This window comes from Hylobates moloch, unplaced genomic scaffold (genome assembly GCF_009828535.3).
Source record: "Hylobates moloch isolate HMO894 unplaced genomic scaffold, HMol_V3 SCAFFOLD_9, whole genome shotgun sequence".
Classification (NCBI taxonomy): Eukaryota; Metazoa; Chordata; class Mammalia; order Primates; family Hylobatidae; genus Hylobates; species Hylobates moloch.
This window is the reverse complement of record NW_026652284.1, coordinates 32143005-32167287: the sequence shown is the minus strand read 5'-3', so window position 1 is coordinate 32167287 and position 24283 is coordinate 32143005. Positions and strand designations below refer to the sequence as shown.

Here is a 24283-nt window from a genome sequence, read left to right as displayed (position 1 = left end):
TACCTTCATCCCTAAGGGGCTTGATCCTCTGATTACTCTACCCTTCTCAGACTAGGATTGCTGCAGTTGTCCATTTATCATCAAATTTGTGCAAGGAAGTACTAAGAGGGACCCCAGTAGACACCTGGGTGCCAAATATATTCCTTCTGGCTCCCATTGTGTAACAATAGCCCTACTTGCTTCTGATGATTAGGGTGGAGCAGCTTTGCTGAGGTGGCAATTGATCTTCTTGGCTGTGAGTGCCTTGGAAACCCACAGACCAAGTGTTTCAGGGATTGGAAGCTCACATTACCCAAGTGAGTCATTGGAAATGATGCGTTCATTTCCCAGTGCTGCCCTAGCAAGTTACCACAAGCTGGGTGGCTTAAAACAACAGAAATGTATTTTGCCACAGTTCTGAAGGTCAGAAGTTGGAAATCAAGATGTTGTCAAGCCATGCTTCCTCCTTCCTCTTTTGGCCTTTGGTGTCTGCCAGCAGTCCTTGGCATTCCTTGGTTTGTGGCAGCATAACTACAATCTCTGCCCCTATCCTCACACGGTCTTCTTCCCTCTGTGTGTGTCTGTCTCTGTGTTTCTACATACAAATTGCCCTCTTCTTATAGGGACACCAATCATTGGATTTGGGCCTATCATAATTCAGTAGAACCTCATTTTAATTTGGCTACATCTGCAAAAACCCTACTTCAAAATAAGGTCAAGGCTGAATGTGATGGCTCACACTTATAATCCCAGAACTTTCTGAGGCCAAGATGGAAGGATCACTTGAGCCCAGGAACTTGAGACCAGCCTGGGCAACATAGTGAGACCTCATCTCTTAAAAAAAAAAAATTAGCTGGTTCTGGAGGCACACACCTGTAGTCCTACCTATTCGGGAGACTGAGGTGGAAGGATCACTTGAGTCTACGAGGCCGAGGCTGTAGTGAATTATGGTAGCACTACTGCACACCAACCTGGGCAACAGAGTGGGACCCTGTCTCAAAACAAACAAAACCAAAAATAAGGCCACATTTGTAGGCCCCAGGGGGTTAGGACTTTGTCATATGTTTTTGTGGGCACATACAAACCTCGACAGATGTTAAGCACGGTCATTTGTGCTTTCACCCTTGGTTCCTGGACCCGGGTATTCTGCCTCTCAGAAATGTGGCATCATATACAGGTCTTCGAATATATATAGTGAATATAAAGTGTCCTGAAGTATAGCATCCCTTCCTTGTAAAGTGATGTTAAATACCTATTTCCTGGGTCTCCTGATGGTAGTTTGCCTTAAACCAAATAGGATATGTGATGCTTAAACCAAATAGGATATGGTATTGTCTCTGCCAGCATGCTCTTGAGTATTCTCGTTTTTTTTTTTAGCTCCTATGAAAAAAAAAAGCTGCCACCCAAACAAACCACCCCTAAGTCTTACCTCTTGACAAGGTATCTTTCTTTGCTCTGAGAATAATAAAAATCATAGAAACTTAAGTGCTTTCTCTTTTAAATGAAAGGGAACGTTTTGTTATAAACACTGTCACTTTCTAAGTGCCCTTTATTCAACTTTTTTTCCTCCTAAACTCTTCTTAAGGCTCTTTAAAAGAAATCTTGGCCAGGCGTGGTGGCTCACGCCTGTAATCCCAGCACTTTGGGAGGCTGAGGTGGGTGGATCACGAGGTCAGGAAATTGTAGCCATCCTGGCTAACACAGTGAAACCCCATCTCTACTAAAAATACAAAAAATTAGCCGGGCGTGGTGGCGGGCGCCTGTAGTCCCAGCTGCTCAGGAGGCTGAGGCAGGAGAATGGCGTGAACCTGGGAGGCGGAGCTTGCAGTGAGTCGAGATCACGCCACTACACTCTAGCCAGGGCGACAGAGCGAGAATCCCTCTCAAAAAAAAAAAAAAAAAAAAAAAAAAAAAAAAAAAAAAAAAAAGCTACATCTTTTAGTTTTGCATTTGGGTTTTACACAATATTTATAATTGAAACAATATAGCTTTTTTACAAAAGAAGAAATCGTTTCCAGGATGGAGATTTCCAAAATGTTAGGAGTCTGTGTGAAGGTGTAAACCCACCTCTCTTCAGACAGCACAGTTCCAATCAGCCTAGTTGTGCCAACTCCTGTCGGAGGAGGATGGGAGGTTTCACGATGACTCAATGGCCAATTAAATGCTTTCAAATTCATGGTTTATTGCAAGGCTTTCACACACCAACAATCATGCAAATACACTCAATGCACACAGGCAGACATAAAAGAGAGGGGGAACAAACCCTGGTGAGTAGCTCAGGAGGCCGGCAGGCTGGCTGAGGCACAAGGAAGGCCTGGATTTCCCTGGAAACACTGACCGGCAAGGGGATGGAGGTCCGTGCTCGTCTCCTGGCAGAGCTTCTAGCGGCCACTACCAATGGCGAGGAGGCCTCAGAGTTCTGGCCAAGCTTCTGCAGGCATCTCCACCACTGTCAGTTTCTTGCTGTTTCTGTGGCTCTCCACAGGAGTCCATAGTCATCATCTCAGCCGCCTTTGGCTTCACTTTCCTGTGGTGTCTCTGAGGTGCCTGGTCACGGCAAGTGTCATCTTATCACAGGAGTCCATAGTCATCATCTCAGCCGCCTTTGGCTTCACTTTCCTGTGGTGTCTCTGAGGTGCGTGGCCACGGCAGGTGTCATCTTATCACCTCAGTCCACCGTACATATGCTTGTCACGTTGAAGGGTCAGCAGTTTCACTGTGGGCTGAGTGACTTGTCATAAATGACTCCATTTCGAGACATTTAGAATCACAAAACATTATTATGTATCACACGGCCATTCTCACATACTTGTCACAGTGGGATCAACAAATCTTGCTTCTCTCCCAAGAACTGGGACCAATTCTGAGGAATTATGACCCATGGTGACCATTTCTGGGGAATTCTAGCAGTGCATGTGCCGTGTCTTATTTAACCAAACAAGTGTGCTATCGAAAGAGAGTGTTAGCAGACTGACACTATTCTTAAAATTATTCTTCAGAGATTCTATGTTTTTCCTGATTAATCCTTTTCTTGGAAAAGCCTTGAAAGGTATTTTGAGTAAGTGGAAATGTAGCTCGCTTCAGTCTAAGAATAATTTAATCTTTAATTTTCTCTAACATTCATTAGGTTTTCCTTTTTTGCTGACTACCTAAATTTAATGGAATGTTTTTCTTCCTCTACTTGAAAAGTAGTAGAAGGGAATAAACTAAATATTCAACCAAGTATGTTGATACTGCTTTTGAGAAATATATTATTTTATGGATGAGAACTAAGGAAATTAGACAAGGCAATGCCAAATTTAACATGTTTGAAATTAACATGTTATTTAATTTGGTAGAATGTTGTTCTGGGTTTTTTATAACAATAAATAAACAAGTCGTTTAGCTAAAATAGGGAATGTTGTCATCTTTCGTCTTCTCTGTCATACAAATTTTAGTTTTTAAATATAAAACTCACCTTTTATTTGTTCATTCCCCACAATCCTATACATGTGACACAGAATTCTTACCAAGACTCTTGGGAAAATTGTTAGGCACTTTTCCAATTTTTAAAAAATGTTATGTGATTGTGAATTTTAACTGCGTTGTTAATTTGGAATAATATTGTCAAAAATGTAATGAAAATGGAAACGTATGAGATTGTAGAAGTATTCATTAAAATTATATTAAATTATGTTTATATACTTGTTCTTATATAAAATTTGGGACAGAACTGGCCATTCTGGCCAAAGTTGAACCATCAAGATCTTTATAAAAATTAGTTCCCGGGTGGTTTCCCCCAAGCCCTCTCCCCTTACAGTTCCACTGCTGTGCCATCCCACTGTTCTCCTTCCAGTCTTTCTGGTTTGAAGTCACAAATCAAAGTGTTTTTGCATGGACCCTTCTCTTAGTCCCACAAGCTTTGTGTTTGGCTAAGCACACTCTGCATAATCAGTATCTCATTGGAATTAAATTAGGTAATACCTGTATAGCATTTGACATGTTGCCTAGTAAATAAAACTCATTCAATAAGTAAGAATACTCATGAGCTGTCTTAATACTATTATTTAATTAAATTCTTTCTCATTAACCATAATTAGTAGGTACTTTTATTTTGCAAGTCAAAATGCAGAACCTGAGAATCTCAGATATTAATTAACTTGACCAAAGTCACACAGCAGAAACTGGAATTTTACTCTAATACATCAGCTTTCCAGCTAGTAAGAGTAATTTATCTTGAAGTATGACTGTTGATAGACTGAATCCTCCTGGGATATTTACCTTTCACAAATAGCAGTTTGTGAACATGGCAAGTATTTAAGGATTATTTTATCAGGGAGAGTTTCTTTTATTTCCTGTGTGTATTCAGGACCAGAAGTTTGTTGAGCCAGTTACAACTATTCTAATTAACGAAGATGTAGGCTCTAAGAGAGAAAGCCTGTCCTTTTCCCTTTGAAGGGTTGCTGAAAATGAACTTGCAATAGGCAGATTAATAAGGAAACAAAGCATACAAAATTTATTTAATGTGCACGGGGCAAAATCGTGGGAGAGTGATTACCCAATAACTCAGTGAGGTCCAGATACTTACATACCCTTCTTCATAGGCGATGGGGGAGGTGGGGAATGTAGGAGGTAGTAAAATGTTTATTAGGGAGAATGAATGGGCCCAGGAGACAGAAATTAACTTGTAAATGATTGTCTTGGAATTTGAATGAGCTGGAGAAATAGATATTATCTTGTGGGAAAAGTCCTTCTAGGTGGGTTACATTCCACAGTCTTCTTTTCTAGGATAGATAATGAGATTTCCAGGGAGGATAGGGAAAGCAATTGTGTTTTCTTTTGCGGGTCTAGTCTTAAGGCAGATAAGACATATCAGAGAAAAGCCTCATCCAGTATCTGCTGACTTGCAGAAGCCTTTAATTTAAAGTAATCAGTTTACCAGAGTGTCATATTTTAAGGGTAAATTTCCCTGGGCTCCTTCCCAGAAGCCATAAGAAACAAACAAATTAAAAAGCTGTGAAACAAGCACACAAATTTCATTTTCTGTCCTGAAGTAAATGTAGTATGTTTTCTCCCTAATCTTCCACAATTGCTTTTCTCAACTATAAACCAATTTTTAAAATTTCCATTTAAAAAAATCTGCAAATATGACATGGATCTTTAAAATTTTATTATTTTCTTCAGTGTTCTGGAATTCTGACTAGTTTAATAAAACTATAGCACAGCTAAAATTAGCAGTCAGTTTCCTATTTCCCCCCTCAAAATGGTGATAGTTTCTTTCACTTTAAAGAAATCTCGTGATTTAGTTAAGAAACTAGTACATTTAGCAGTCTTGAAAGAAGATTGTTTTGAATTTTGAAATTGTTTATTAAAAACTGAGGCTCATAAGTAGTGATGCATTTCAAGGGAAAATAATCTACATTTCCAGCTTGGATCCATAGCCGTTCCTGTTACTGGCAACCTTTCCACAGGAAATCTTGTATTTCTGGGCCCTTGTCCTGCAATTTATTTCCTCTCCAAAATTTTTTAAATGATACCTCATGAAGGTTAAAGGAAAAATACTGAATGAAAAATGTTATTAAAAAGGAAAATTATATGCTATTCAAAATACATTTAAAATTAGTGGGATATTATAACTAAATTAACTGACAGTTTGAGTAGAGGTGATTTTCTAAGATTTCAATTTATACTTTTTATTTAATACATTAATATTTCTTAATTAAGGTTATACAAGAATGTGAATATGCATGGGGAGTGAAAATTTCCATTTTTTTACTCTGACATGTTTTTGTTGTTGTTACTGTTGTTTTAAGAGACAGAGTCTTACTCTGCCCCCAGACTGGAGTCCAGTGGCACGATCCTAGCTTACCGCAGCTTCAAAGTCCTGGGCTCAAGTTTTCTTCCCACCTCAGCCTCCTGAGTAACTAGGACTACAGGTGCATGCCACCAGGCCAGGATCATTTTTTAATTTTGTTTTTTTAGAGACAGGGTCTCGCCGTGTTGCCTAGGCTAGTTTTGAACTTCTGACCTCAAATAATCCACCTGCCTTGGCTCTCAAAGTGCTGGAATTATAGGCATGAGCCACTGTGCCAGGCCTCTGACATACATTAATGCACAGTTCTGCCTCTCATACATATGTTGCGAATATGTATATATATGTGTCAAATGTAATAGATGTGTGTGTATAAATATCAAATACATCGGAAGTGTGAGTTTAGCTTCACAAGAATGTTGTAGAGGAGGACAAATAATTTTCTCTCTACCTTTCATAGTTCTTAGTTGGGATGGTCCCCATAGCAAAAGACAAGTTAACATGAGAAAAACAAACGGAAGTTTAATAGCATGTATACCTCATGTATACATGGGAGATACCTAAGGAAAAGTGACTAAATCTGAAAGAGGTAGCTTTGAACTTAGGCTTAAATATAACCATTTTCTACTGAAACAGAAGAAGGGTCTAGGGAAGGCCCAGTTATGGGGAAGTGACCAGGAAAGCACCATAAAAAAAGGGTAAGATTTGTTGTGCAGATAAAACTCTCTGCGATCATCTTCCTTCTCTTCCTAGTACAGAGGGGGAGACACTCTTACAAGTAGAGGTTTCCTTTATGGATGTAAATTTTCCTTATCAAAGGGAAACTTCTACTGGGTTTTCAGAGTTTCTCTTGTGTCTGCGCAGTTTCTCAAAATAACCAGATCAAAATAATCCTTATGCCAATGAGACATATTTTGGGGTGATGTATTCTGGTCTCCTACAGTTATATTTTGGAGTGGCATATTTTGGGCTCCACAACATATACAAAATGTTTTAAAAATAGAGGACAGTTAAACCAGAAATTTTCTTTGCCCATTGGACAGAAAAATCACCAAATGTTTGATATTTATTTTGAGAGCAGAACAGTTTTCATTCATTTTTGGACCTAACATAATTTTTTTTTTGCATGTATGTCGATAATTGGTCCTATTTGCTAAATTTACTAATAATCAATAAAACTATACTACATGTGGAGAAACTGAGTTATAAAATTGCTTGTAAAATATGTTTACTTGTTTACACAGCCCTGGAGAGCATGGAAGGATATTATTACAGAGACAATGTTTCTGTGGAAGAATTTCAAGCTCAGATAAATGCAACCTCACTGGAAAAGGTCAAACAGTACAACCAGAAGCTCAGGTATGTAACAATCTAACTGAAAAATAATAAGCGTCTATATTTTGATAGAAATGTATTAATAGGACTTTTGATGTTATTTATCATATTAGATTATTAATGACTTTTTTGATATAAAGTCCTCATATTTAGGGTTTAATCTTTTAAATATTCTAATTTGCTATACTTTTTCCAAGTAAAAATAATTAAGTAAAAGTGTGTTGAAATTTTTATGCAAATTTTAAAATTTCTGAAGAGATAAAGAGAAGGGGTTATATATATAGTGGACCATTTCCAAGAAAGAAAATCACTGACATATGTTATAGCGGTGTCCCCTATGAGATTTATTGGATTAAGGGTAAAATAGGTTTCTCTATGTACCACTAAATAGCTGGCACCCCCACACAGAAAGAAGAATATGTATATGTGTTCAGCATGGAAGATATGATTGATCATGTGCTTGGTATTGGAAAAATATTTGCTTTCAAATGTGTCCCTTAATGCTTGCATTTTACTGTCTTTTTCCCCCCCAAAAAATAGTGTTACTGGTACAATGATAAATGACAGGGAAAATTAACCACAGTAAGTGAAAGGAAATGTATTATAATTCAAAAGCTTTATTTGTCAACAAATTATTTGTGTGTGTGTGTGTGTATATACACACACACACACACACACACACACACGGTGGGGCTTCAGTGATTTGGGACTACATTTGTTTGTTTATATTGTTGGTATATACACACACACACACACACACACACACACACACACATATCTCCTTCTTATCTTATGAATTACCCTGTTGACAGATCACTTTTAAAAACTTAACAAATTAAGGCTTTTATTTTTAAAAGAAAATATATTTCTGTTCTATCTTGAGCCTTAATAAATCAAAAATACTATTTTGACATTTTTAATTTTTTGTCCTGTCAACTTAAAAGGAAGAACCTGAGGCAAAATTAATATAAATAGAGAGTTTATTTGGGCCAAGCTTGAGAATTGCAAGCCAGGAGCATAGATTCAAATTGCTCTGAATATTCACTCAAATTAGCAGCAATTACAAATAGATTTTTAAAGGAAACAATGGGAGACAAGGAGTGAGCTGATACAAAGTTGTTTGTCAGGCATTCTCACTGATTTACAGAAATAACATTGACAAGTGGTTGGCTATGCATTGTTAATCTCTAGGGTGTGGGTTATAGTGTCCAGTGTGGCATCATTATATTGAGTTACAGCTACTTATGGTGATAGCAAGCAGTTTCAAGAGATAAATACACAGCGCAAAGGGACTAGGAGGATGTAATTGCTGTTTCATTTTAATGTCTCTCTGGGCCTGTTAATTAAAATAACTTGCATACCTCAGATAAAAGTTATTTTCTTCTCTCATTTCCCCCTTTTGATCAAAAATTTTTCTTCTTAACAGCATTGATGATCAAAATTTGAGTATCAAGGTGTCCATCATCAGGAAGGCTCATTCCCAAGTAGTTCTGTCAAAGTCATTGATTTATGGCTGCTGTTGCTTGTTGAATCGTACCTAGACTTCAGAGTATCATCAATTTAGTTTCCTCATAAGAAGGAAAACAGCAAGAGATAGTGGAAACATAATCCATGTAAGGATTATAACTAAAAATAAAATTTAAATGCCAGAACAACAACAAAGACAAGACTATTTATTCCATTAGGGAGTCAACTAAAAATATCATGAAGAAAATTAAATCCAGGTTCTTCTTTAGAGACTCGTAGCCAGGAAGTAATTCAAGATTTAATCCAAACTGTAGGCAAATAATAAAACTCAAAAACAATGGACAAGACTAGAATCTAGTAACAGGCATACTATAGTTTTTTTCTGAAACATTTTTTCTTTATCCAGTTCTCCATTTTTAGCAAAGACAAATCTTACTTGGACCAATTTATTTGCAAAATAAGTTTTAGTGTTATGATGCTTTGCCTGCTTATTTGCATAAAGTGCAAGAACAGTGAATGGCCATATAGTCTCTTTTAAGTTGGCTTTACCGGGACTTCCACAGTAGCTTTAGATTCAGCTTTTAAAAGCCCCAAGGCCAGCCAATCCAAGGATTTGCCATCAGACTGCAGTACTTGTAAAAAATGAGTGAACTCTGCTCTTCTTGATATCCCAAAATAACCTGAGGTTCCTGGTCCTGTCAGAAAGTGACATTCTTTAGTTACCATGAGGACAGAAACCTTATAAAGGAACTGTGCAGACAAAGTACCAGATCAGTCTTTCCAAGGGTTTTCTTTAATTGGCTCTGTAAAGTCCACATCAATTCCTCAAAGCAGTCTGATTATATCTGAAACTATGCCATTCCAGTCAAAGTTTTGGTAAAAGAATCAATATATCTAATTATGTATCTTAAAAAAGAATACAGATTTTTGTTGAATTTATATAAACAACTACATTGCTAGAAATTAAGAGTATTCACAAATAGTTCCCAAATTTTGGAGAAATATGATACAGAGAAAGTCAGTTGTTTTGGCTTTACTCACAAAAGTATACTTCACCCAATTGCTATAAGCTATAAATGGCTCACAAAGAAAAAAATAGTTTTCTTGACTCTAGAAAATAAAACATAAAAAGCATCAGCAATGTCTTGAACAAAAAAATCATTAAAAATTATTTTAGTCCTCTATTAGTTTAGTCTCATGGAATTAATTCTTGTTCCACTGATGTTGGGTTAGCAATTCTCATGAACATGCCAGCTCTTCAGTTAGAATCCTGGAAGTTTTTTCTTAGTCCAATGGTGTGATCTCCAAGTAATCAGAAACCTGTATTGACATCAGTCTTTTCCATCCTTGCATGAACTTCTTTGAAGACACAACACTTTAGAATTTTTACTTGCTTGAAAAGAGCTTTTAGAAAATGCATCAGAATTAAGTAATTAACTGTGCAAATGATTTAAAATGATCATAGTTATATATACAATTGAAAAGTAAATTTGTTTATGTCTGTGGCCTATAATAATTTAACATAATAAGCATAATTATCATTGGTAACATATATCAAGGCAAATCAGAATTTTAGAAAGCTCATATAATTTTGGGACACATATTACTAACACATTTATATAAATATACCCAAAGAATGCTAAACACCATTTCTTATTTGACAGTACTTCCTGTATGAATGTAATATACCAAATAAGCCTAATATGTCTGTCTTGGACTTACAGGGGTTACTTTGGAAAACACAGTTTTAGAATTTGAAATGTGATTTGAGGAAGTATGTCAAATATTAAAGGTTTAAAACATTTGTTCAAAATAGGATCATAAGTAACTATAAAATGAGATTCATTTAGCCAAAGTGATAATTCCCAGATTTCAAAAAGGCAAAAATCTTTATTCTTTGATAGAGAGGAGACTTAGTTTTTCAAAAAATCAAAATACCTAATAAAGACAGTATGAGACCAACAGAATCTTTCTCTTTTTTGACAGTTTACTCAAAAGGTAAACAAAAGTTTTTTATTATCTCATTAATATTGTATAAAAATCCTATTCGAAAGAAAATACCAAGTTCTACCTTTGCATCAGTATATTATTAATGGTAAAGTTATTTTAATAAAACCTTATAAACAAATCCATCCAATCTTAATCAGCTTTGACCACACAAGATAAGATTTTCATAAACCTTTTATAACCTTTTAAAATTTTCTTTTATTTTCCTTCTTTCTTTTTTTTTTTTTTTTTTTTTTGAGACAGAGTCTCCCTTTGTTGCCTAGGCTAGAGTGCAATGGCATAGTCTTGGCTCACTGCAACCTCCACCTCCTGGATTCAAATGATTCTCCTGCCTCAGCCTACCGAGTACCTGGGACTACAGGCACTTGCCACCACACCCAGCTAATTTTTGTATTTTTAGTAGAGATGGGGTTTCACTGTGTTGGCCAGGCTGGTCTCGAACGCCTGACCTCATGATCTGCCACCTCGGCCTCCCAAAGTGCTGGGATTACAAGCATGAGCCACCATGCCTGGCCTAAAATTTTCTATTAGAGAGCAGAACAATGCTCTAAGAAAACCCTGTTATTCTAATAGCACACCCCAGATCCTGACCCTGCATCAGTGTGCTTTTAATATTAATGTTATGTTTTTAGAAAAACTAAATAATCCCCTTTTAATTTCAGCCAACTTGATCACACACAAAATTTCTTTCACAAGATCCATCTTCCACAAACCTTCTACAGCTTGCTTAAAACATCAGTTGTATCCTACATTTTACCATAGGACAAAAATTTACTTTCCCTTCTCCCTTATTATGACCATACAAAGTTCTCTCTCATGTAACAAAAAAATTACTTATCTTTTCAACTTTCTTTACATCATATTTTCTCTTTATGTTCTGTATATAGACATGTTTCTCTTATGTCTGGTAGTTTTAGTTACACATACTGATTACAGTTTGCATTGGTTTGTTCTCACACTGCTAATAAAGACATACCCAAGACTGGGTAATTATAAAGGAATGAGGTTTAATTGACTCACAGTTCCATATGTCTGGGGAAGCCTCACAATCATGGTGGAAGGCAAGGAGGAGCAAGTCACATCTTACATGGCAGCAGGCAAGTGAGAGAGCATGTACAGAGGAACCCCCATTTAGAAAACCATCAGATCTCTTGAGACTTATTCAATATCATGAGGACAGCATGGGAAAGACTCACCCCCATAATTCAATTACCTCCCACTAGGTCCCTCCCACAACATGTGGGGATTATGGGAGCTAGAATTCCAGATTTGGGTTGGGACACAGCCAAACCATATCACAGTTTTAACCTGGCAACTAATTTTCGGTGAAAAACCTAAAAAGTAAGTAATTTTGAACTATTTTTTACTAGTATTTTTTGATGAAAACCATTTTATAATTCCTTAGAAAGAGGTTTCCTCAATTTCTGTTTACTAACAGATCTAAATATATTTATTTTACTATGCCATGTAAAAATATGATGTTAAAGTATATAAATGTGAATTTATGTTTAACAATTAATGTTTCAGTACTTTAACTTAGAAATGACTCAGACATTTTATGATTAGCTATTACTTAATTTAACATAACACAATCTTAAGACTTTTAAATTACTGAAAAGAATTAGGAAATTATGAAACAGGTACCGTCTATAATGTCTTCCCCAGTTGTCCTAGGTCCCTAACATTTACATGGCATCCAAAGATGGCAACGAAGAGCATGGCCCACCTGGGTCCTGAATTTCCACACCAAGTACAGAGCTCAGAACAGAGGAGAGAGCTGTAAAGAGTATGATTGGAGGATCAGACCCCTCCCAGCATGGCCAGGAGGAAAAGCTGGGCCAGGTAGAAAGAGGCCATGTTAAGCTTGATTCTGCTTTTAGCTGGTGGTCTAGGCTCTGAAGACTTTTCCCCAGGCCTCACCATGGCCATCTGTCCAGATCCCAGATCTACATGCTCAAATCCAAAGACATAAGCTCACAGACAAATTAAGCAAATATTTAAAAATATCATACAAGCTACAGTTTTATGACCTTAAAACATCTAGCAGAGATAGTATAAACTTGTCTGACCAGCAAACACAGACAAAAATGTCCAAATTATGAAGCTCTTCCTATTTTATTTTACCAACAATTTTTAAACTATCTTTATTTACCAAAGATTTCTAAAATCGTGTGAATTTGAAAAGCATTTGGTCTAGTTATTTAATTTATGGGTACACTTATGTACAAGCCAGTTTAGTGTTATAGACAACATACAAAAAAATGTGTACACATGTATACACAAAAATACAGGCAGTCATAAAGACCTTATAGCTTTAGTTTTGAAACTTTAGCCATGAGTCAGATAAAACTCTCTAGTTTAAAAGGACAGTTGTATTCAAACTGTGTCTTTATAAATGGAAAAGGTTAAAGTTTATCTGTTTCATGTGGCTGAAGCCCTTACTGAATTTTAGAGAAACAGGGTAGCAAATTTGTATCTCAAATCAACGACAGAAAATGTAATATTTTTAAAGAATGAATTTGGGTATGTTAGAGGAAGGTTAAAAATGAATTTCAAGGTAACACAAAATCATAGGAATTTACCATAGAATTTCATAAGGAGGCCAATTTCATTTAGATAGGTAGCTTTTAATTTAGTGTCTGTTTTCCAAAAGGGCTCAAGGTGGAGCCCTTTAAGAAACAGGGTCAACAAAGCATTTGCCGTTTTTAAAGCTGAATAATTTAAATATGTGAAAAGCAGGCACAGTTGGAAGGCAGAGCATTTAGATTTTTTAAATCAAGCATTCTAATTTTGCACTGAATCCTGGATTCTCCCCTCACAAAAAAAGGGAAACACCACGGGACCAGGCCGAACAATGCTTCTACAGTGCGTTGTGCTACAAAGACATTTCTCCAAGGTTTAAACCTCACCTGTCTCATCTAAACTCCCAAGGAAATGAGTAGTGTCCTGTAGCAATAACCATTTATTATAAACAATAGCCCTCAGCCACCTCCAAAACTGCAGCTCTGCCAGTGACTCTCCAGTCATCACATACACCAAGGTCAAGTTCTCTCTCAGTACAAAGTAATCTCTGGTACTCCTGAAAGCCAACGAGATCAGGTAACACGGTACAAAAGACGGTGGGGTATGAGACCTCAGACGAATCTGTCCATGACTCTCTAGACTTTACAGGACGACAGATGACCCGAAAAAGGGGTCAGTGGCACCTTTTTCTGCGTTTCTTAAACAGTCTGAGTCATTAGATATCTCTCCCAGATCATTTTATGTGGTACCTAAGATGGCAAAGAGGAAAAAAGGAGTCAGGAAGAATAGAAGTAAACAATAGAACAATTTTTAAGAAAGAAAGTAAGCAGAGGGAGCAAGCAGATAATTAATGAAGGATTTCCATCCACAGGAAAATAATAGTCCCCAAAACAGGATCCAAAGAGAAAAAGCAGAAAGGCCTTAATATGTATAATATATACATACACACACACACATATATATACACACACTATATATATTAATATATGTATATAATGTGTTTGTGTGTGTGTACTTGAATATCAACTTTTAGTCAAGTTGACTTCTGACCATAGCATCCATTTAAAAAATACATTTTAATAAATCTTTTATTATCAGATTATAGCCAGGAAAAACAGCTGGTAATCTGGCTTTTTTTTCTTTCTTTTTTTCTTTTTTCTTTTTTTTTTTTGAGACAGAGTTTTGCTCTTGTTGCCCAGGCTAGAGTGCAGTGGCACGATCTTGGCTCACCAGAACCTCCACCTCCTGGGTTCAAGTGATTCTCCTGCCTCAGCCTCCCAAGTAGCTGGGATTACAGGCATGTGTCACCACGCCAGGCTAATTTTGTATTTTTAGTAGAGGCGGGGTTTCTCCATGTTGGTCAGGCTGGTCTTGAACTCCCAACCTCAGGTGATCTGCCCACCTTGGCCTCCCAAAGTTCTGAGATTACAGATGTGAGCCACTGAGCCCGGCCAAATCTTTTTTTTTTTTTTTTTTTTTTTACCAAAGGCACTCTCCTGAGTAGCAAAGTCAAAAGTTACAAAAATATTAAACCAAAAGGAGCTGGTTCCCTAATCAGGAATAAAACCCAGGCCCTGGTGGTAAAAGCACAAAATCATAGCCACTAGACCACAGAGTACAAGGCTTTCTTACTTTTGCCTTTTTTTTTTTTTTGGTTTTTAAATCTTCCTGGGTATTCAAAGCAGCCTGTTTGAGCATTTAGAGGATTTTAACTTGATTCAGATCTAATCTCAGCAGGAGTGCTGCCTCAGCTCATTCCCTGGATGTTAGCATTTCAACATCAGCATCAATAATTAGTCTTGGTTTAAAGAAAATGGTCGGATCTACATGTTTATAATCTCAGTAGTTTCATTTTCATTCATTTCCCCATTTTAGACTATCAGTCTTTTAATTACCTGTTATATCGACCTAAGCAATTTTCAGCTAGGCAACAAAGGTGTATTTTGGAGACCCATCTTGTTCATTGGGTGGTGCTTTTATTCATTTATTTATTTACTTAAGTTTCTCTCTTTTATCCCCCATCCCCTCGGTGTTTTCATGGACGGGTTTTTTAGTTGAGCAAAGAATAGTTTGAGAACCAGGCATTTCCCAGAACCAGAAGTTGCTCACAGCGACTCCAGGACTGGAGTCACTATGTCACAAGAGGAGTTTCAGGGAGGAAGTCAAACACCTAGGGAATTCCCTGTGGTGGTGGTGATGGGTATGTACTGTTTACCTCCTGAATGGAAGCAATTGTCTCAGGATTTCTTTTAGAAGTTTTTTTTTTTCGGTACCATTGGAAGTAGGGCTTTAATTATCTAGTTCCAGAACCAGCTTTTTCTTATTGTGCACAAAAATAAATTATTTTAGGTATTTCAAAAGATCCCCAGTTTTGGCAAGGTTTATTGTTTGACTATTCCATGTTAGGAGGGTCCACTTTCCTAGATATTTTCAAGAAGATGCCCATAGTGTTATGTATAAATTCAGCTGATGTTTAATAGGAGTTGGTCACAGATGAAAAATGAAGCCCAAATTTCAAAAATAGGAAAGTATCTGCAATGTTTTAAAGCATGCTGTGTAAAACCAGACCACTGGTGCCTAATTGGCAATCCTTACCCAAACCTCCACTGTAGACAGGGTCAGGAAAACTTTGACCTGAAGCCCTGGTCCTGCCACAGGCTGAAGGAGGCAGTTCCCTGCAGAGCTCTTTGCCTGAATCATCTGTCTAAAGACAGAGACTGAAGCCCTCATTCGTAAAGGAAAGAGAGAGGGTTTGAAAAACAGCACAAATAAAGTATAGACCTTCGACCAAAGACTGGGAGGTCTGAATTCAGGTGAACTCACCTGAAACACCCAATAGGACTTCTGAAGATGGAATGTTTGTGCTGGTACCAAGCCCTGCTTTCAGAGAAAAACACCAGGTGGTCCGGGGGAGTCACTCTGAAATCTGCCAAGTTATGCCAAATATGTCAACCTAAAAGGAAGAAACGAAAGCAAAATTAATATAAGTAGAGAGTTTATTTGGGCCAAGCTTGAGGATTGCAACCTAGGAGCATGGATTCGAGTTGCCCTGACTACACACTTTGATTAGCAGCAGTTAGGAGTGGATTTTTAAAGGGAAGAAAGGGGGATGGGGAGTTAATCTTGACTTCTTAAGAAGTATGTCCACTGACTAAGAAACATTGATTTAAGAAGTTTAAGTCCAATCTCGCAAAAATCTTTCAATTGTCAATTGTTATCACAAGAGAAATTTTGCCTTGATATCTGACAAAATATATTCCTCTGTGGCTGGATGCAGTGACTCAGGCCTATAATCCCAGCACTTTGGGAGGCTGAGGTAGAAGGATCACTTCAGCCCAGGAGTTCAAGACCAGCTTGGGCAAATAGGGAGACCCTGTCTCTACAATTTTTTTTTTTTTTAATAGCCAGGTGTGATGGCCCAGTTATTCCAGAGGCTGAGGTGGGTGGATGCCTTGAGCTGTGGAGGTCAAGGCTGCAGTGAACTGTGATCATACAGCGCTGCACTCCAGCCTGGGTGACAGAGGAAAGAACTTAAAGTTAAAAATTTATTCTTATGTTAGTTTTAAACAAAATACAAAATTAAAGCATTTGTAGAGAACTTGTAACTCTGAGAATATAACTCTTGACTCCAGTTTAAGAAAACGGGTCTACATCATTGCTATAGCAATTTAATCTCCTTGTTGGGAAGAACCAGAGTTGTTTGAATTTATTGAGAATTTTGCTTCCAAATAATAATTTTAAGCCACGATTCGCACTGTGTCACTGTCCTGCTCAAAGCACTTTAGTGATGTCTTATTCCCACCCCCTAAAAAAGTCACAAGCTCCTTAGCATGGCAGTTGGGATCTTTCATGACTTGGCCCAAGGTTGCTTTTGTCTACTATCTATGGATGCATCAGCAATGGTGTGTTCTCCTCTTTTTTTTTCTTTTTTTTGGAGACAGAGTCTCACTCTGTCACCCAGGCTGGAGTGCAGGGCAGTGGTGCAATCTTGGCTCACTACAACCTCTGCCTCCCAGGTTGAAGCCTCCCCAGTAGCTGGGACTATAGGCACGCCACCATGCCCAGCTAATTTTTGTATTTTTTGGTAGAGACGGAGTTTCACCATGTTGGCCAGGTTGGTCTTGAACTCCTGACCTCAGGTGATCTGCCCACCTTGGCCTCCCAAAGTGCTGGGATTACAGGCGTGAGACACCTTGCCCGACCTTCATTTCTAATCACGTGCTATACTTGCCTTCTTCCATGACTTTTCGCCTCTCACTTAGCATCTGCGTCCAACTGTTTATAAAATTAGGTGTAAATCAATGTCCAGTTCTAGTATAGTTCCCTTTGTAAAATATTTTTCTTTTATTATTGGACTGGAATAAAACCTGGGCACTAGAATTTTAGAAAGCTTCTTAGGAGATTCTACTGTGCACCCCAAATTCAAAACAAATCCCCTGAAGTAGTTCTTAAAATATGATCCCAAGACAAGCGTCATCTGTATCATCTGCCGACTTGCTAAAAGCTCTTGGATGGGCCCAGCAGCCTTTGTTTTAATAAACTTGGTGGGTGATTCTTATGCACATTCAAATTTCAGAACCATTGCCCTTGGCCAAAATGAATATCAGATCATTCTACTAGTCTTTCAATGTACTTTATTTATGGTTATTACAGAATTCAGTGTTCCTCGAAAATGATACAGCTATGTGTACAGATTTCTCATCTTTTTATTCTAGTATAAGCTCTTTGATATGTGTGCTACGTTTATCTTGTTATAACCCATTGTGTTTTTCAAAGTATTTTGCCTAGGAATCTCTCCACAAATGTATGTGTACTGCATTAAAGCTTTTAGGTATAACTAGCAGGGAGAAATGGGAATGTGACATACCATTCACACTCCTGTGGATCTTTTATTAAAAAACAGAAATGTAATATATACTCATATAAAACAGATAGCTGACAAGATGTTTTTAATAATGATACTTTATTAAGAAAGTAGCATGAGCATTAATTACCTGATACCCTGTTCTCCTAAGAAAACATTTCAATGTCTCTTTCTTGGAGAAAGCATTTTTAAATGTACAACCTCCAGTACAAATTAGGTGCCTTTGTCAGAAAATTACCTGCTGTATATCCTCCTTGTTGTGTATTAGATTTCCTTTGCACAGGAAGACAATTATCTTCCTTTTGACTTTCAATAATGCCTTCTCAGTTGGCTTGCTTCTTGGGTAAGGTGTTAATTTCTTCCTTTATTTTTCCTGTTAATCTGTAACCACAAATACTCCTAAATTGCTTTTGGGCAATCTGCTCTTGGTTTTTTGGGCTGCAAGCCCACACTGACCAATTCTTTACAGGGGCTCTTACTGCCTGTGTTAAAAAGTAACCCTGAGGTGTCAGTCTTTCCTTAATAATCCAGTGCCTTTTTCACACTTTCACTTCAAACCATTTCATTCTGGAAAGTAATTTGTTTACTTACTAATTGGACCTCAGAAAATGACTTTTTTTTTTTTTTACTTACAACAAACTCTTTATCATTGTCTTAGAAACCATTCTTTAGATTATAAGTTTCAGAAACCAAACTCAAACTGGCATAAGTAAAATACTGACTTGGCTCGTCTAACAGAGATATCCAGGCTGTGGCCACTTTAGGCACAGCTCTATCCAGGGAGATTACAGGTCCTCAAGATACCATTTCTCTCTCCATCTGCTGGTGTTTCTTTGCTCTGTGTCGCCTTCCTTTTTGGGCAGGGTGGTTTCACATTTGGGTAAAGTTGGTTCCTACAAACCAGTGTTCTATTCTCAGAAGAAGAAGACAAGGTGAAACCGCCATTCCTTTCTGAGAGCCCCAGTGAAGGACCTGGGGAGGCAATCAGCCAGACCCAGGCCACGCACCCGTTTCTGGGTGGGCTTGGCCCTAGATAACACCAAGGGACTGTCACCAAGAGCGAGGGTCAGAATGCTGGACAGGCAAAGTCAATGAATTTCACTACAATTATGGAGTTTATTCCAGAGATGTGGAACAGTCTCCATAATTGGAGATGGAACAGACGTGGAGCAGACGTGCTGTTCCAGAACAGCAAAGAGGTGGAAGTCATTTTCTACTTAAAAGAAAAAGATAACCACAATACCTACCAAATTTTAAAAACATATTAAGAGTCAGTCACAATGTTAGGTGAGTTATGTGGATTGTTTGAAAACCCAGTGAATTCCATATTATTATTTCCATTTTAAGGGGAATTTAAGGTTACCCAGATAATCAGTGGGAAAATCAGGATTTAAATCAAAGACATTTTCTCTTTGTTATCCATATTGTTTATACTATATTAGGCCATCTGAGTCAATGGAGTGAACAGTAGACAGTGAAAACAAATTCTGTGTTACTAACCTTTGGTGTCAGATATTATGGGTTGCTCCCAACTGCCCTGATTCCGTTCCATCAGGTATTTATCCATTCGATGTTCAAGAGGTCTTCATTCTTGTGAGAATGAGAAAGACAGAAAATGAACAAGTAAACAAGTCCATAAACAAAGCCTTTTAGATGGTGGAAAATGCAGTGAAGAAAATATAAAACAAGCTGATCTACTAGGAGGTTAGTAATTCGGAGGAGGTAGTTAAGGATGACTTCAATACTAGGTGATATTTGAACATTAGCCTGAATCATAAGGAGACAGCTTTTCTAAAATCTTGGGTAAGATCTTTCCAGAGCCAGTGAAAGGATGCACTCAAGTCATAGGAATAAGCTTGTCATGTTTGAGGAAGACAGAGAAGGCCAGTGGGAGTCCAGCACATTGAGTAGAAGGGTGTGTGTTGAGAGGGACGGACAGAGCCCCAGTCATGTAGGGCTGTATGTAGGCCATTGTAGGAAGCTACAATTTATTGTAAACGCAGTGGAGAGGCCACTGAAAGGTTTTATTGGGTTATTGCTGTCCAATTGTATTTCATGCATCGATTATCAGTAGTCATAAAAATAGTTAAAGTTGGCACAAGGTAGTAGTGAAGCCGGCCAAGGCCACATGGCTGGCCTGACTATTTTCCCCCAGTCTCTTGTGGAAATAGAACAAAGACAGGCACCTGGAGAGCCTTTGCCACATGTATTATAGCCTAAATCCTAGTTGCCTGGAGAAAACCTGGTTTACTTTTTGCCCCCAGTGAATAAACTGAGCTAGCAGAAATGCTTAACAGCTGTTTCCACAATATAACCTCCTCCTGGGCCAAGTCAGTTGATTGATTTCTTTCTATTTATTAAAGAGTAAGAGCATGTAAAGTGTTTAACTCTGGAATTCTGACAAAGAAATTCAGGGGATGGGGCATTTTTATCCCCTCCATTCACCATTCTCATCCTGTTTTGTTCTCTCTATTCTCTCTTACCTAAGTCTTTCCTTTTTAGTCTCTCTGGCCATGAGCTGTCATCCCTATCAGCCTCATTTTTCCCTGCCCCACTTAAAGATAATATATCTTTACCAAACCCATTCATTTTAATGTATTCTGCTTATTGGCAGGAAGCATCAATGCGTGGTAAAAGCACAACTGCACTTACATTTACAGATAAAATGTTAATGTGAACAGTGTTCTTTGTGTCAAAGTATTCCTTTCAAGTTTGAAGGGTTTAGATTATTATATTTAGAATATTATTTTCAGTATAAAATAGTAAAATGAAATAAAAATCAAAAAGAGAAATAAGTTATATGTTACTGAGATTATTTTTGCATGAAAGTGACAACTTTATGCTGAATTTTGGGGGCTATGATTTGGCATATCTGAATGTAAATTCATCATCTTTACAGAAAGGAAAGAAGAAACTTTTTCAAAGCAAATATTCTCTGACGGTGTGCCTTCATCGATAAAGAATGACACATTTTCTTTAAAGAAAGTTTTAAAAGCCAAATATATTTTATGTAATAAGTAGAAGGAAGATAGATATTTTATTCATGTTAACAAAATGTGCTACAGAAATACTAATCTGAGAGCCATGTATTTTGGACAATTTTTTCAACTGAGAAATGTCTGGCCAGAAGTATGTTTTCACTGTTCTTATGATAGTGTATCTATGAAATGTGTCACTTCTCACTACTTCTGCAGGAAAAAAAAAAATCAGTAACTATGCTCTCCTGAAATGGGATGAATATGAAGAATGCTGTGGACTTATTGCCATTTCATGTCTTTAAGTACAGCCAAGAAACAGCATGAGAAAGTGAAGGGACGGTGGGACTTCAGCTTCCATGCCCTGTCTCTGGGTGTCGGCATATCTCCCCATTCCCTTCTCTTTCTTCGCTGAGCCCTCAGCTCTGTGTCACATTCCTTGTCTGACAACAAGCAGTATATAGAAATAGAAAATTCTGTGTTCTATTCATAAGAATCTTGGAAACTACCTGAAACCAACAAGAGTATAGCTTAAAATCTGAGAGCGAGAACAAGAGAGAGAGAAAGAGAGAGGGAGAAAGAGAATATTAATTAGCATGTAAAGAATGCCTTTGTCCTTAAATTGTTTTTATTTATAGAGCTACAGCTTTTAGAGATATTACGTGATGTGATTTCTTTTTAAATTAACCAGAAACATTCCAGATGCATATTTATCTCCTCTATAGCAGTTTTATTTTTGTTCTCCTCTCTTTTAGCAGAATTTCATTTTTTAATATCTTAAGATGCATTCATATTTTGCTTTCTTTAGGACTAGCTGTAAATCAAGTGTGTATATTCAATTCATTTCTGTGTGCAGACTCGGAAATCAGAGTTGTCATAGTTGTATGTTTTGTTTTATTTGAGAAGTGATTCTCCCCTGGCAGGAGAAAACAACTAAATCTACAAAGAATTTGAATTGGTTTATAATGCTTGAAAGTTTTGTGGATGTCTTTCCTACACATGAAATTTATGAAAAATCTACCATTTACAAAATATGTTATACTCAAATGCCAAATTCTTGCACAAAGTAAAACTAAAGAACTACGGGTACTTGCATGTATTCAACAAATACTGTGCTCTTGTCAAGTACCAAGGACAGCACTTCGCACCCGAGAGCCTCACAAGAGTTAAATTGTGCTTGCCAAGAACATTTTATTTGTCTGTAGGTTATGATAAATATTAAACAAAATTTTAACTAATAATTTATAGCAATATGTGAGACAAATTATGTAGGCAAAGTGTAAAGTGCTATGCGTGTGTACAAGAAGATAATCAATCTTAAGCCATTGGGGGTGTGGTGATGGTTGAAGGTTTCAGGAATGAATTAGAGGAACCGACCTTTAATCTGAGATCTGAAAGAGGAGTTAAGGTTATAGTATTTGGGGGAGAAGGGATATTTTCTAGCAGAGGGAACAGCATGGAGGGAAAATCCTAAAGGGGAAAGGAGAAATTATAAAGTTATGGAAGCTGGAATTCAAGAGGAAGAGGGACCTGGAACATACTTGTGACCAGAATCAACATGTTTTCTTTTACCTCCTTTGCATCCAGCTCTTCCTCAACTCCTCTTAACCCAGCCTTCACCCAAGACATGCTTCAGCTCCATTTCTATTTGCTCAAATAGTGTGATTATTTAGGACCCATTTCAAATGTATCTTCTTGCAGAATGCCTTTAGTTATAGCTTCAGGTGGAATTAATCAATCACTCTCTCCTTTAAAACCTAGTAATCTCTGTGATTTCATGTGTTTTAATTGGACTTGCGGGTTATTTGCCTGACTTCCTCAATACATATTGAAGGCAACCATGTCCTAGTTCCTCACTGTGCTTGGTACAAAGTTAGTACCATAAAAATAGTTGAATTGAATTGGAAACCAGATTAGTCATAACACATTGGCCATCTTTTCTGTGGTATTATCATTTTATTGAATTTATTCCAGTATCCAGCCTACTTTGTTTTATATCCAAAAAATTCCAGGCCATTTGAAGGGTGCAGATGCCGACTCTGTTGGAGACATCTCAAGAAAATTCATCAGCATAGCCAAGGTTCATAAATTTCACATGAGGCAAGATCAGATAAAGTTGAAATTGTAGTGACACTTTGAAAGCAATATATATCTTCTTAATTTGAAAAATACTATAATTCTATGAAACCTTGCCACCACTGCTTTACTGAGAATGTGATATAACTGCACATACATTTATGCATGTAGTATTATGTAACTTACCTGGACTGGACTTACTCTTATTTTAATTCAGACTAATTTATTTGCCCTTAAGAAGTTGTAATTATAACTAATATCTATTTTACTTTCATGTTAGAAATTTTTAATGCAATTTTTAGGTAAGGGCAACAAATGAGATTAGAAATGTTTACCTATGGGTTTTTTATTTTTGTGATAAGTCCTTCATTATGATAATATTTTTAAGATTATCTGGCTGACAAGTAGAAGCAGATGAAATCATCTTCAAAAAGAATTCTTTGAAGAGAACCTCTTCTGTATCAAAGCTAATACAAGCTATTGTTTTCACCAAAGCAAAGGGAAGATCAAAGTATTTGTGCTCTGAATTTCCTTTGGAAATAAATGAAAGTTGGAAGTGTCAAAGGAAAAATAAGCATACCCCAGAAAGATAGTTAGGGAAATATACTCAATGAGGAAAAATTGTCAGTGCTTATGGAAGCAAGATTGATTTTTATTTTTAACTCTGCTGACTTTTCTATCTGATCACAAGGACAATCCATCTTAAAAATATATTCAAGGCATCTTAGTCAAGCTCCTTCAGTGATTTTTTTCCTATTGCTTTTGTTCAGTTCCTTTTTGCTGACATTTCAGACTTCTTTTGTTTTGTGGATGTACCACGCAGGTGAATGAGTGATTAAAAATTGTACTTTCAAAGCTTTATCCCTGCACCAGTCAGGAAATTTAGCTTGCAGCCAGAGCTTTTGATAGAAAAGCCATGATTTTAACTTAGAAGAAATTAATATGGATTTACTGAAACTCATGATTTGTGTAAAGAATAGAGCTTTAGATTTATAAAATTAGCTGCCTGGTTAAATGCCGCCCTACCTCCCCCCCACACCAAACTTCAAGTAGGGGCACAGTTCTATGTTATGTAGATTCAAGTTTCTGAAATTCTGTCAGTCATTTAGGAAAAGAATCAACACTTTTTGGCTTGGCTTTTCATAATTTTAGTTAGAATGACATCCATTTCAATTTCCTTGGCCAATTCCTACCCATCTCTTCTCACATGCCCCTAAATTTGCCACCACTTTCCCCACTGAGGCCTTCCTACTCCCGTGTATCAGT

The 24283-nt window shown here is 37.2% G+C and overlaps 1 protein-coding gene across 1 annotated transcript in view; it reads left to right on the top strand.

Moving 5' to 3' along the window:
- The window catches only part of PREX2 (phosphatidylinositol-3,4,5-trisphosphate dependent Rac exchange factor 2), a 278754-nt gene that overhangs the window by 191851 nt on the left and 62620 nt on the right, over positions 1-24283 (top strand). Inside the window, exon 35 of the mRNA XM_032759608.2 lies at positions 7015-7129. Coding sequence (XP_032615499.1) covers positions 7015-7129 — 115 coding nt within the window. The remainder of the gene's footprint in view (positions 1-7014; positions 7130-24283) is intronic.